This window comes from Semicossyphus pulcher, unplaced genomic scaffold (genome assembly GCF_022749685.1).
Source record: "Semicossyphus pulcher isolate SPU_LCO1_2020_fin unplaced genomic scaffold, fSemPul1.0.p SCAF_12, whole genome shotgun sequence".
Taxonomy (NCBI): Eukaryota; Metazoa; Chordata; class Actinopteri; order Labriformes; family Labridae; genus Semicossyphus; species Semicossyphus pulcher.
Window position 1 is genome coordinate 12316982 of NW_027211626.1, and position 12513 is coordinate 12329494.

A 12513-nucleotide genomic window follows, 5' to 3' on the forward strand; every position below is an offset into this window, starting at 1 on the left:
TTCAGAACAGCTGGCTGAGGCGGAGTGATACACAGAGTGAAAAGTTCCAGTGATGTTGTTCTCTATCGTCACTCATGGAATGCCTCTTGTCCAATCAGATTACTTGGTCGGAACTAACTGCTGAATAATAAACATTACGTCATTAGATCAGTATTACTGTATTCTAGTGTAAGCGGTATAGTGGTGTTCAGTGCGGTCCAGATGCTGCTAATGTTGGCAACTACAGCTATCAGATATATGTAATGAGTAAGAAGTATATTTCCCACTGAAAGACGCGTGTAGTGTAAGTTTAAAAGTACCTCAAAAAGTGCTCTTAGTTACTTCCTAAATCCAGTGTCTTTCACAAGCACACACTCACCTTGTAGAAGAGGAGGATGAAGTTGATTGCAAAGGCGACAAACAGAGCCAGCAAGCGCATATTATAAAAATTCCTTGCAAAGTAATTCTGGGAAAAAACAGGGAAAGATTTACTGGTATTTTTTGCCTTTGTATGTTTGTGCCTCTGTATGCAAATTGAAGTGCTTGTAAGTTTGTGTATATATTACCAGCAGGCTCTTATTATGAGTGCTAATCATCTCCCAGAGGGCAGATCGTTGGCTCTCTTGTTCCTCTGACTTGTTAGAGCATCTCTTTGCTCTTAATTCTCCCCCTGCCTCCCCTTTCTCTCTGCCGAGGACAGACATCAAAAAAAGTTGTTTATTGACAAGTTTACCATGAAATCAAAACTTTTTCTTCTCAATAAATCCACTCCTATGCTTTGACAATGTAGTTTCAACAGCTTTTAGATCCAACATAAAGTAACACTAACTGCCATTTTCATAATTTTCATCTAACTCAGTGACTTATTCTCAGGGAGTTTTGATGAGGACTAATATCCCTCTTAGAGGATGTAATGTGGAAGCAAGAGACTCACTTTGCCGTCTCTAATAAGGGCCTTTTCTCATCTTCTGTTTTTTCCTCCAGGGTGGTGTGAGCCTTAAGCTGCTGTCAATACAATTCATGAGGAAATCAAACATTAATATGAATCAGTACAATATCAAAGCAGCACAAACTTAAAAAATAAAGCTGAACAAAAATTGTGAGAAATATAAAACACTGAGCATCAAAGATGAATGAAAAAGAACAAAACAAACAAATGAGTCCGTACCGTCCCCTGATGCTTCTCAGAAGAATCAGTGGCAATTGTTCTTGAGGTTGTGTTGAACAGGTCAGTCAGGCTGGCAGTGAGGTCATGTGTTATAAGTCTGTACTGACCTCCCTCCTTTTTCACTTTGAGGCCGAATATGTCTGACAGTACATCCACCTCCCTCGGCGAGGTCACAGCTGCCTCCTGCCCAATCTCCCTCAATTCTCTCTGAGAAGACCAACCGGCAGAGTACTTCCTCAGCCGATCCACACCGCTTGGCACCTCCATGACCTCATCAAGAGTTGGTTCCAGGATCCCACCCAGCAAGTCTGATATTCTCATCCTTTTTGCTCCCTCTATGAGCCCACCACTGACAAAAGCTATATACAGCACATACAAGATGCTGCGGATCACAGCACACACACACCGGACCTGAGCCATAACAATGAATCTGAGGAAGAAAACGGCGGACATGAAAATGTCCTTAAGAGTCATCTTCATCAGGGATTTCAAGGTTTTGACAGAGAGCACAGATATCAGCAGTAACATCAAACGATACAGGAAAAACATTCCTTTACTGTCATGACCTTCTTCTTCACTCCCACTCTTCTCCTCTCCTGCTTTTTCAGCACATCTCTCTCCAGCGTCAGAGCCAGATATCTTGGCAGCAAGCTGCATCTCAAAGATGGTGTCCTCACAGAAATTGACAAACATCTCCATTTTCTCCTTCTCTCCACCCTCATTGACCACATCAAAAATGAACTGCCTTTTGGACTCTTTGACCTGAGGCTTCTCCCATTGTGTGCGGCTAGACTCGCTGATTTCAAAGTAGACGCGTTCAATGCGCTTCCCGCTTCCAAGGATCTCAATACGCCCCAGATAGGGCTGAAAGTAAGTCAAGACACACTCGGCGAGCTCCAAGAATGTCCTCAGTCTTAAGTCGTTGGGCATGTGTTCGGACAAATTGGTAAGGAGAACAGCGATGCTGAAGCCGATGTCTTTGGCTGGCTCGTGGAAGCGATCCACAAAGGCCTCATAATCCACAATGTCACTATCGTCAGTGTCTGAGCAGGAGAGGAGGAAGTGAGTCTCTGCTTGGGAGAAGCGCTTGCAATTCTCCATGGCTTTCTGGAAGTCCTTTCTGGAGATGCAGCCTTTACAATCGGGGTCGTACTCTCTGAAGGTGTCCGAGGAGGTGAGGTCTTTGAGTTTGAGGAACATGTCAAAAAACTTGAGGATCATCTCCACATTTCCTGATGATTCCACCAACATGTCCACCATCTGCTTTCCAATCGTTCCATTAACCACATTACCTGCAGAGGAGAGCAAAGAAATGCAATTAACATTTAAATGGAAGTCAATTTAAAATCATCGATCATGCGAAAGCACGATGAGTGGAAATCTTGCCTTCTAACATGGAAAGCAGAAAAACAACCATGTCCTTCTGTAGATCCATGAGCTCTTTCAGGAGCTCAATCTGCCTTGAATCCTGTGTATAAGGAAAAATATCTACAGTTACATTTTTAGCAAATTGCATCTCTCCTTTCAAATGTTTCATTTTACAATACAATTTATTACCCACAGCATAATCAATTTTATGTTTCTGTATAATTCAAGACAGAAATTAGCCAATTAAATGTAAGTGAATCAGTGTGCTTTACCTGAGAGAGCTTCATCTGCATGTGGGCAAAGACATGGAGGAATCCCACAACAGCGTCCCACAGACGACTGTGAGCGAGACTCTGTTGGTTCCCAGTACAGGGGCCCTGGATGAACACACGGATAATGTGAGCGGCATCATTTTAGGACGCATCTTTACTAGAAGAATTACACAATAAAATTTAATGCAATTACCAATAACTGCATTAGTTAAAGTTGTACAATCTAATGTGATCCAATACAACAGCTCTGCCATAAGTTCTGCCTTTACAAATATATGAATGGGTTCTGAGACCATTAGAGAGGCAATAATGAACTAGAATGTATTATTGAGGTAGTTTGCAGTGGTTTTCAACTAGACTGCTTTATACTGAGACGTGCAAGTCATATATTATCCACTCTGTTCACATACACGAGCAGGGCAGAATATTAAAAACACCTTTTAATGTAATTCACTCCAGGCTCTGAAAAAGAAGAATTCATGATAGACCTGTTACATGGGATCCAATTAGATAGTACAGGTGAAGGTAAAGTGGTCTGTGAGTGTGTGTGTGCCATATTCAGGCAAAGAGCAACAAAGCAGATTACATCATGCCTCGGAGCTCAAAGGATTATACGTGACACTGTAACATGTAAATGAAACTCACTGACCTGTATGTACTCTGTGAGTGTGTTGAAGACCTGTTTGGCCACTTCGATGGCCTTTGAGAAGTTGTGTTGGCCGTGTTCATCGATCACATATTTGCCTGAGTAGTACCAGTAAAAGTCACTGATCGACTCCTGCGGTGTGGAAGACAAATATATTTATGAATCGTGAGCTTTAATAAGACATACATTTAAAGACCCCCCCACCAGTGAAAATCAAGTGTTTAACCTTGTAAACATCTCCATGTGGGGTTTTTCATGTGCTACAAGACATATCAGGGACAACATAAGCAGTCATCTCCATGGCTGGGCCTGTCTGCTTTTAAACTGCAGTGTACCAAGAACAGGCTGAACAACACGTTTTCAGATTGGCAGGTTTGAGACGTCACAAAGCTAAGGAGCCAATCCTGTTAATGGACGGGGTGACGCCACGCATATCATTATGTGTAACCTATGGCAACCAATTTGGCGATGTGCGAGCCAGCTTTCTCCTTGTACAAAAGGAGAAACGGTGAGTCTGAATAGTGGGCAGGGACTATGCAGATTAAGGAATTTTTAATGAGGGAGCAGGAGGAGATGCCCTGGGATGATTTTTACAAGGTAATTAACATATTTTGAAGAAAAAACATGCCAGACGCAATTTATTATTTCAAGCAGAGCATTTTATAAGTCTTAACACATGACTGGAGCTGGTCTTTAAGACAATATATCAATAATAAGTCTTAAACGAACAAGGGAAAACCTGTCACTGTGGGTGTACCTGCACTCTCAGCAAATAGTCCACAGTAGATATTATGATGTTGACAGTGGTGTTGTTGCCTGTTTGTGTTCTTAAGTAGTTCTGGAAATCTAACAGAAGAAGACAGCATGATCAGGCTGAAATAAACACCAATGAGAAATGAAATGCAATTAGTTAATTTAATCACCATAAAGTGACATTTGGGTGAAAAAACAAGGCCTGTTATCTCTGACATTTAAGTATGTGTTACAGTATGGCATACATTATCTTTCATGGACTTTAACATAACCTATGTGAACTTTGTCACGGTGTATAAGTGGAGTACAATACAGGACAGATAACCTGAGTTGTGTCCTTCACAGAGCAGCTGTAGAAAACGAAACAGGTCGCAGGTTACGTCTTTGTCAGGCATCACCTTCTCTCCTGAGGAAAAGAAAAGGCAAAGAAACAAAAGGATGACAAGATGAAAAGATGGAGAACTACTGAAGGAAACTATAACAGCATGAATGAGTGAACATACAAAGAATTTATAGAGGTAAGAGAACAGAAAAAAATCTGTTAACATTAGAGTGAAGGGAGACAGCGGTTGATAATACTGAAGAAAAAGGTAGAGAAAAAGGAGTGTGAATTTAGATGGTGTTACGGCCACAGATCTCAGAGCTGGCTCTTCTGCTATGACATGGCTTCACACTGAGATGGATCTTTTTTCCATATGAATACAGTACCTGAGCTCTCATCCATGGCCATGCCTAATCCTTCAGCTTTGTTCTGCCTCTCAAATGCATTCAGATCCAGAACACTGCACAAAAATACACACACACACAAAAGGACTGAAAAAAAGCACTTTAGCACTCTTACCATTTTTATCAATCAGAAGATGAAGCCTGCCAGCCTTCGTGACATTTGACAGAGACTTTTTCTGGCATTCACTCACCTACATGACAGCATGAGTCCAGCCATGCTTTGAAAGAAGCCAACATCTCGCTTCTCTCTCAGATAATCCAGCATTTTCTATCCGACAAAAGCATCAAAGACAAGGTCTGATAAAAGGAGGAGGATCTCAACTGAAGCAGACATGATTAGGTTAAAACATGTTTAAGTGCAAGCCTCGCTGCAGTGTCTCTGTGTTCATAAGAAGACAGAGAATCTGAAAGTGATGCGGTTTGAATAGAGGAAGAGAAAGGGCTCTAAATTTGAACGAATATTTCTCATGAATATGCAATAACCTTACTTCTTAGTAACAAATCTTACCTCACCTTTATCTTACATTTGTCACTAATATTTATCTTTTGTTTCATGGTATCAAAGGAGTATATGAAGCAAACATGAGAATCCCAAGAAAAACAAGTTGTATAGATGCAGTGTTGTACCTGTTGAACGGTGGCATTTCCTCCGCTAAGCACAGCAATACCCAGCTTCAAGGTGGGGGCAATCATGGCACCCATGGTCCCTGATGGAACAGAAAATTGATCACAATCAGATTGTGTGCTTAAAGAAAGAGACGAAACACAAAGAAAAGCTTAATTTGTTCTCAGCTACTAAGCTCAGGAGTGTACTCATCCCTGGTTAAATATTCAGAGAACAAAGTCTGTTGCTTTCAGCCCAGGACTACACATTAGTATGATAATCATCAATACAAGTAATATGTTTGACTTCAGTATGTTACATTTCCCAACCTTTGCAGGCACTGACTGTTTGCAGGACCATCTCAGAGGCTCCACGACAATGCAGCCTGGCCTGCTGGTACAGCAACTTCTGTTTCTCCATCTGCTTCTCCTGAGCCACAGAAGGATCCATGCATTATTACTAAATAGTCATACTAATTGTTCATACATCTGCTCACTAAAGACCTTTTACTCTATATTAAGAGTTTCTGCAATAGGAAATAATAACATTAAAAAGGCGAGAACATTTGATAAATTCTGTTGGATAGAAAGACTTAAAGCCCAGTCACCCACTTCAAAGCTTTCCACCTCCTGTTCTTCATCAGCGTCCTCTCTGTGGCAGCTCTGGGAGAGTAAACATTGCAGAGTGGTTAGAAAATGGGTAGAAAAAATAAGAAAAAAACTCACGATCTTTAGCTTTTACCTACATTTTGAATGTGACATGCACAAAGAGATGAAATTAATTAAAAAAACAAGAAACAGAACTATTGAAGAGGTGTTTTATCTCATCTCCAGTTCTTAGTGTCTCTAGTCTCCAGAAATAAGAATCATAAAATTCAATATTGTCCTTTAATTATTAGCCCCTTTTACACTGCCAGTTCAAGGCAGGATACGCCTCTGTTACATTACTGAGAGAGGCGTAACAGAGGCGAAACAGCGTCAGTGTAAACGGCAGAGCCGGCAGGGTGGAAAGCACTGTTGGTGAGTGTGTGTATGCGAGTTTGTTTACACCTCACGTATGTTTTGCTTCTGTAATGTATGTAAAAACACACACTGGGACGGCTTTAAGCTGGTGTTGTTGGTCCAATGTAAAATGGCAAACGCTGCATAACGGCAGAGCTTTGTTACGGCGCTGTGGCAGAACCGCAATGTAAAAAGGGCGATAACAAGACCTCCATAATAGTGTACACATATCATGACAGTTAGCCACCACTTCTGAAAAAAGAGTGATTTAGTATAATATTGCAACAGATTAAAAATTGTTTAGATCTTAATCATTCTTTATATTCTCTTACCTTGGCCATTATAGCAGCGTAGGACTTATAGAGACCGTCATAGCCAGGATGACTGTAAACAGGGGAGACGGATGAGATAATATTAGTGTATGTCATTGAATGGACGGATACAGTGTTCTAAAAATGGCTCATCAATGACAGCTTCCAAGGCCAATATGTACATGATCCTCACTGTATCTCTTCACAGAGCTTAAACATGATCCCCTTGTTTACATAGATGAATGCAGCATCACCTTGAAATGTCTCTGAGCGCTGTGTGGATCTGCAGCGTTATGATATTTTACCCACAGGACTGTCCAGTGGCACTGAACAATCTTATTGACCACGACAGTTCACCTGAGGTCTGTACAGGAGCCTTGCCGGATCTATTCAGTGAAGGATAAATTCAGGGTAAACACGGGTTTCAGGGACACAAAGGGGGTTTAACTTCTTGCTGGGGTTAATCACCATGGCAACATTTAGAGCAGGTTTCGTTATAGATTAGAGATCAACCTTTTTAAAAGTATCCCCTGTTGGCCACTCTTGATCAGTTCAGTGACTCGATTTTAGGGATTTGGACATTTTGGTTTTCCCAAATAATTACTGTGCTTTTTAATGATATGATCTTACAACAGAGACCAATTGAAGCACTGAAACCTTATTATACTTATAAGATATTAAAACCTTTTTACTGCTTTTAATTAAGTTATTATATTTACTGAAGATGAAGAATAATGCTTAAACTGTCATACATGCCACAAGAATAAATCAGAGCTAAATATCATTTTGATTGAGCACAGAGACGTAATTAAAGTCAGATTTACTCATGCCCTAATGATGGAGCATTGATATAAGCCTTCATTTACATACTCACACAGTCAAACATTCTGCAGCTGCATCTTAGTTGCTTTCTGCACGGATTATATGTTTGACTTGTTTGTATTTGTCAAACATTATAGTTTGCTCTTCGAATGTAAAGATGCCGCTCTGCTGACGGTAGATTTTCCTTTTTATTGCAAGTGTCACGTGCTGCAAATAACATGTGACCACGTTCAGGACTATATCAGGAAACACTGGGATTATTTTATTCAGGCTTGTAATGCCTTTATTTAGATAGAGAGAGGATAGTGGACACTGTTGGAAACAGGGGAAAAGAGAGTGGGGATGACGCACGGCAAAGGGTTGATGGTCGAACCCGAGGACTGTAGCCTCTGTCTACGGGATGCGTAATTTGCAAAGCTGAACCGGCGCCCCAAGAAGCCCTGGGTTGACTATCTTGTGAACACTTATGTCTTTAGTTAGGGTTAACAAAGGGATAACGTGTCAAATAAAAGGGATGACGAGACCTTTCAAATCTGGCTGATTTGATCACAGCTCTGCCGTGAATGCCACTGCAACTGCTCTCCCTTCCCTGATGTATTTACGGTGACATGGAGAGGAATGGTTCGTATTAATGTTCAGACGGATTTTGAGTCTCTGCAGGACATTGTGGGAATTTTTCAGCGATACCTGAAAAGGATTGGTGGACCTGACTATGAATGAATAAAGAGGAAACTACAGGAATAACAATAAGGAGAACTATTAAAAATTTAGTGTGCTGCTTAGTAGATTTCCTAATCCATGCATAACACACCTTAATACACATTAGACACAGCTATTAGAATACTTGAGTGCAACAAAAACGTCTGTATTTCAGCATGTTGAACCTACAAATAATTGAAACATATCTCACACTCCAGCCTCTCAGGAAACAATAGCAACAGATGTTGGACAAAAACCAAAAATCATGCCTAAGACCAATGCAGTATCGACCTTCCTTGTGACGGCTTGGACCAGCAATGAAAGTAAAATGGGCTTTTTATTGCATGTGATCTTTTATAATGAACACACACACACACCTCCTCTCCGTCAGGGCGCTTCGACTGAAGAGTGTAATGAGTTGTAGGAGGGGATCGATTGGTTTGGCAACGTCTTCCGCATCCTTTTCTTCCTCTCTGTCGCCTCCGCGCAGCTCCATCACTCCTCCCTTCTGCAGGCCAGAGAGAGAGAGGGAGAGAGAGAGAGACAGAGAGAGAGAGAGAGAGAGAGAGAGTAAAGCGGCTAATGTGTGTATTAAATAATATCACACGCTGGCCTTCTACAGCCTCTGGTTCCTACACACACTTTACATGATGTACAAACATACATAACATGGGAGTATTTATGTAAACAGTGAAGACTTCATTCTTCATGTACACATAGCCAAAAGGCCCTGATGATGTTTCACTTTTTCTATAAATGTTAAATATTTAAGGGACTTTCCTGCCAGGAAGTGTGCCCTGCAGGCAGCACTTAGTCAATGTTGTAACAGCTCAATCATTGTGCCAATCCTGTCCACACCATGTATCCATTCTAACCCGGGCTCATACAGGAAACAATAAAATTAAGTGTACTCAAACATGCATTTTGAATTTGTTTTGTTTTGATGTGTACTAAATTGTGCATGGTGGGAGGTGGCCCAAATATTCCTAAAAAGTATTTTATTTTTGAAAAAAAGACATCACTTTCTCTTCTTAATTGTCTGACAGGTAACTGTCTGGAGGCATTTTTTAAAACTTCATATTTTTTACAAACTGTTCAAAAATGTTAATTTGATGTAAACTGACAAAAAAACACTATATTGTACATGGTGTGAATATGGTGATGCAAAGGATATGGGAGTTGTTTGCAGCCTGAAGTACTGTAAAATTTGGTGTATAAGAGGCAAAAACTTTTAATACTTTTTTTTTTCATCTAAAAAGCAGGCTGCGTGCTAAACATCGGTGTGACCAATATACCAGGATGAAACGCAGAGAGGTATTTTACTCAGACAATGGCGCTATGATGTCGCTGTCATGATCGCCAGTGCCGCCAACCTCACAACAATCAACGTTAACGTAGCTCAACTACGGCTACGCTAGCTAGCAGGATTGCACATGACAGATGGCGAAAACAGATGGTAGGCTATAATTTGTGTGTGTTTTGAATGTTCAATGAAAATACATTGAAATAGTGTTGAAATAACGTATACGTTTTTATTAATAAATAGCCATATACAACCATTTTTCCCCTCTGACAGACTGCATCTTATATTCCGGTGTGACTCATATTCTGGATTTTACGGTACGCGTTTCCTCAAAAGCTCAACTAAAGGCAATAAAATTCCTGGTGAAAAGAAATCTGAACGGTTTAAACTCTTGTATGTTGCACAATAATTTCAAACAAGTGATGCCAATAAGACTCTTTTCCACTCACAGCTAAATCCTCGACAAGCCTCTCCTCAAAGCTGTGGTCTTCAGCAGATATCCAGGATTTATTGTAGCCTTGGAGAAACAGGTTGACAGCCCTGTGCCTGGGGCAGGAAGAGGAGAGGGAGAAGAAACATGCAGAGATTTGCATTTGTGCGAATGCCAATTAGACAAACTGTACAGGAAACTATTAAACTATAAAAGAGCTCTGATTAGGCCTATTATTGCTCGTTCATCAAGGCCTCTTACGCAAGTCCAAAGTGATGATTGTTACATCCACCAGAGTACAAGAAAGTGCCACACTGCAGCTACATTTCACAAGACACAAACACCAAAATACTAATCCCATATCACCTACAAACCACAAGCAACCACAGGGCTTTCATATGCTAATGGGTTTCCTCCCTCCGGACCTGACATGGCTGTGCCTAATTAGGTTTTACATTACCGCTCCATCCTAGTCGTGTCGCCTGCACAATGCAGAGCTGCCACTTACACACCTGAATAGGTTTGTTTTGCTGTGGTGCTACTGTCAAAGTGTTTTACCCTTTCTGTTGCTGAACTGAGACGGCAAAGAAAGGAACCGAACAAAATGTGATGACATTGTTTATTCATGACTCATTTTGTAATTTGTGATGAAAAAAAATATGGAAACCTCTCTGAAAGGACAACTTGTTCGACTTACTATGAATATTTTTCTCACCTTTTTTCACTCTAAATTTTAAAGCTTGACTTTTAGAACGTAATGCTCAATTTCAAAGGGTCTGAATGGTACGCCTTTAAATAATAATTTCCCTCTGAGAAGGACCATTCAGTGCTAAATGTTAACAAATATTAATCGTTAATTGACCTGAACACTAACAGCAGTTTTATACATACATTATGTATTAATACCTTGGTAAGTTGTAGAGGGGGGCCATCCTCAGGCAGGCCACCACCGCTCGTTTCCTCTGTTTGGATAAGACCTTGTGCCATGCAGGTTTTTTACTTTTCTGCGGATGTTCCACCTGAAACAAAAACCAAAGATGAGTAAAAACATGCACATGAATTTCTAAAGACTTAAGAGTTCACCTTCAGAGTTCATGCATTTGTCATGCATTACCACTGCAGGCGTCACTTTTACTTTCTTGAATGTAATATATTCAAATTAAATACGTTTTTGGAATTAGAACACCCATCTTCCTTATCCTTCATGATATCAAACAGCTGAAAGGGAAATTAATTAACAAGAGCTCTTAGAGATGAAAAAGAGTGCGGCAACATCGTGCACCATTAACAGGCTGAAATAGTATCAATGCCCATGTGAGGACAAGACATGAACTACTTTCACACATGCAGGACACACCTGAACCTATCCGGATATTACCTGTCGGAGCTACATGTGACATTACCCTGCCAGCCCCCTACTACAAAGTCTGTCAGATGCCAGATTGAGCTATCTGAGAACTAGCAGGTTATTGTCCAGAGCATTTACAGCCAGCAAGTACCTCCTGCATAGAGTGTAGCTGCTTAAAACGATGATGTATATTTCTTTTCACTTTTTCTTTATATACCAAACACGTCAACAGACCAGGCGCCCGTCCTCACCTGACCCATCTGAAGTAAACTCGTGTCACACGCACAATTTCCTGATGTTTGCTGCATGTCAACTCTGGACAATTTCCTGACCTGATTCTCAAGACATTGTCCAGAGTTCATATGAAAAAAAATGGCTATATACATTGCTCTAAAATTCCTGGATCTCATACAGATATTTCAATAACAATAGAGGGTCATACCAAATGAACATGTTAATGAAAGATTTAAAGTGATAATCACGAAGATTCTCATGTAAATAAATGTCTGTTAAGTCACTATCTATCGCCGAATGAGGTAACACAATGGTGATTGAGCCGATGGCCCACTGATGAAAGCCTTTGCATTTGCAGTATTACAGACTGGGTGTCTGTGGTGACTTTCGCGGAAGAAATCACAAGCGGTGCCCAGTTAGTGACGCGTTTTCCATCAGCCAGCAGTGGTTGGTCTGCCAGAGAGGGTAGGCGGAGTTAAGCGGCTGCTTTTCCGGTCTCTGCAAGTGTTGTGAGTAAACAGTAATCTACTATGGCTGAAAAAACAAAGTAAAGATCAATGACTACAGATACAACTTCAAAAATAAGTGAAAATCCAAAGACGCTCAGATGAAGGCAAACAGTCTAAAAAGGAACAACCGGAGCCAACGGTGGACTTCACACATGCAACACTGTAGAAACTGTAAAAACCCATCTGAGCTGCTGAGATAATAAATCAAAACTCTCTCTAGCTTCCGTAAGAAATACAAACTTATACCCATTATCTTTAGAAAGAAAGATTTGTTCTGTTCCAGTAAGACATATGAGTGTAACAGTGAGCCAGCACGCACTAAAACCAAAGCAGCGAAAAG

The 12513-nt window shown here is 40.7% G+C and overlaps 1 protein-coding gene across 1 annotated transcript in view; it reads right to left on the reverse strand.

The window, feature by feature from the left end:
* The window catches only part of ryr2b (ryanodine receptor 2b (cardiac)), a 75557-nt gene that overhangs the window by 15181 nt on the left and 47863 nt on the right, over window positions 1–12513 (reverse strand). The window contains exons 75-92 of the mRNA XM_069659052.1: window positions 10989–11101; window positions 10088–10198; window positions 8727–8822; window positions 6850–6901; window positions 6128–6178; window positions 5846–5945; window positions 5540–5619; window positions 5104–5180; window positions 4895–4968; window positions 4512–4592; window positions 4191–4279; window positions 3437–3565; window positions 2788–2892; window positions 2534–2615; window positions 1148–2439; window positions 914–984; window positions 546–666; window positions 353–445 (exon numbers count right to left, since the gene is read on the reverse strand). Of these exons, the coding sequence (XP_069515153.1) occupies window positions 353–445; window positions 546–666; window positions 914–984; window positions 1148–2439; window positions 2534–2615; window positions 2788–2892; window positions 3437–3565; window positions 4191–4279; window positions 4512–4592; window positions 4895–4968; window positions 5104–5180; window positions 5540–5619; window positions 5846–5945; window positions 6128–6178; window positions 6850–6901; window positions 8727–8822; window positions 10088–10198; window positions 10989–11101 (2817 nt within the window). The remainder of the gene's footprint in view (window positions 1–352; window positions 446–545; window positions 667–913; window positions 985–1147; window positions 2440–2533; window positions 2616–2787; window positions 2893–3436; window positions 3566–4190; window positions 4280–4511; window positions 4593–4894; window positions 4969–5103; window positions 5181–5539; window positions 5620–5845; window positions 5946–6127; window positions 6179–6849; window positions 6902–8726; window positions 8823–10087; window positions 10199–10988; window positions 11102–12513) is intronic.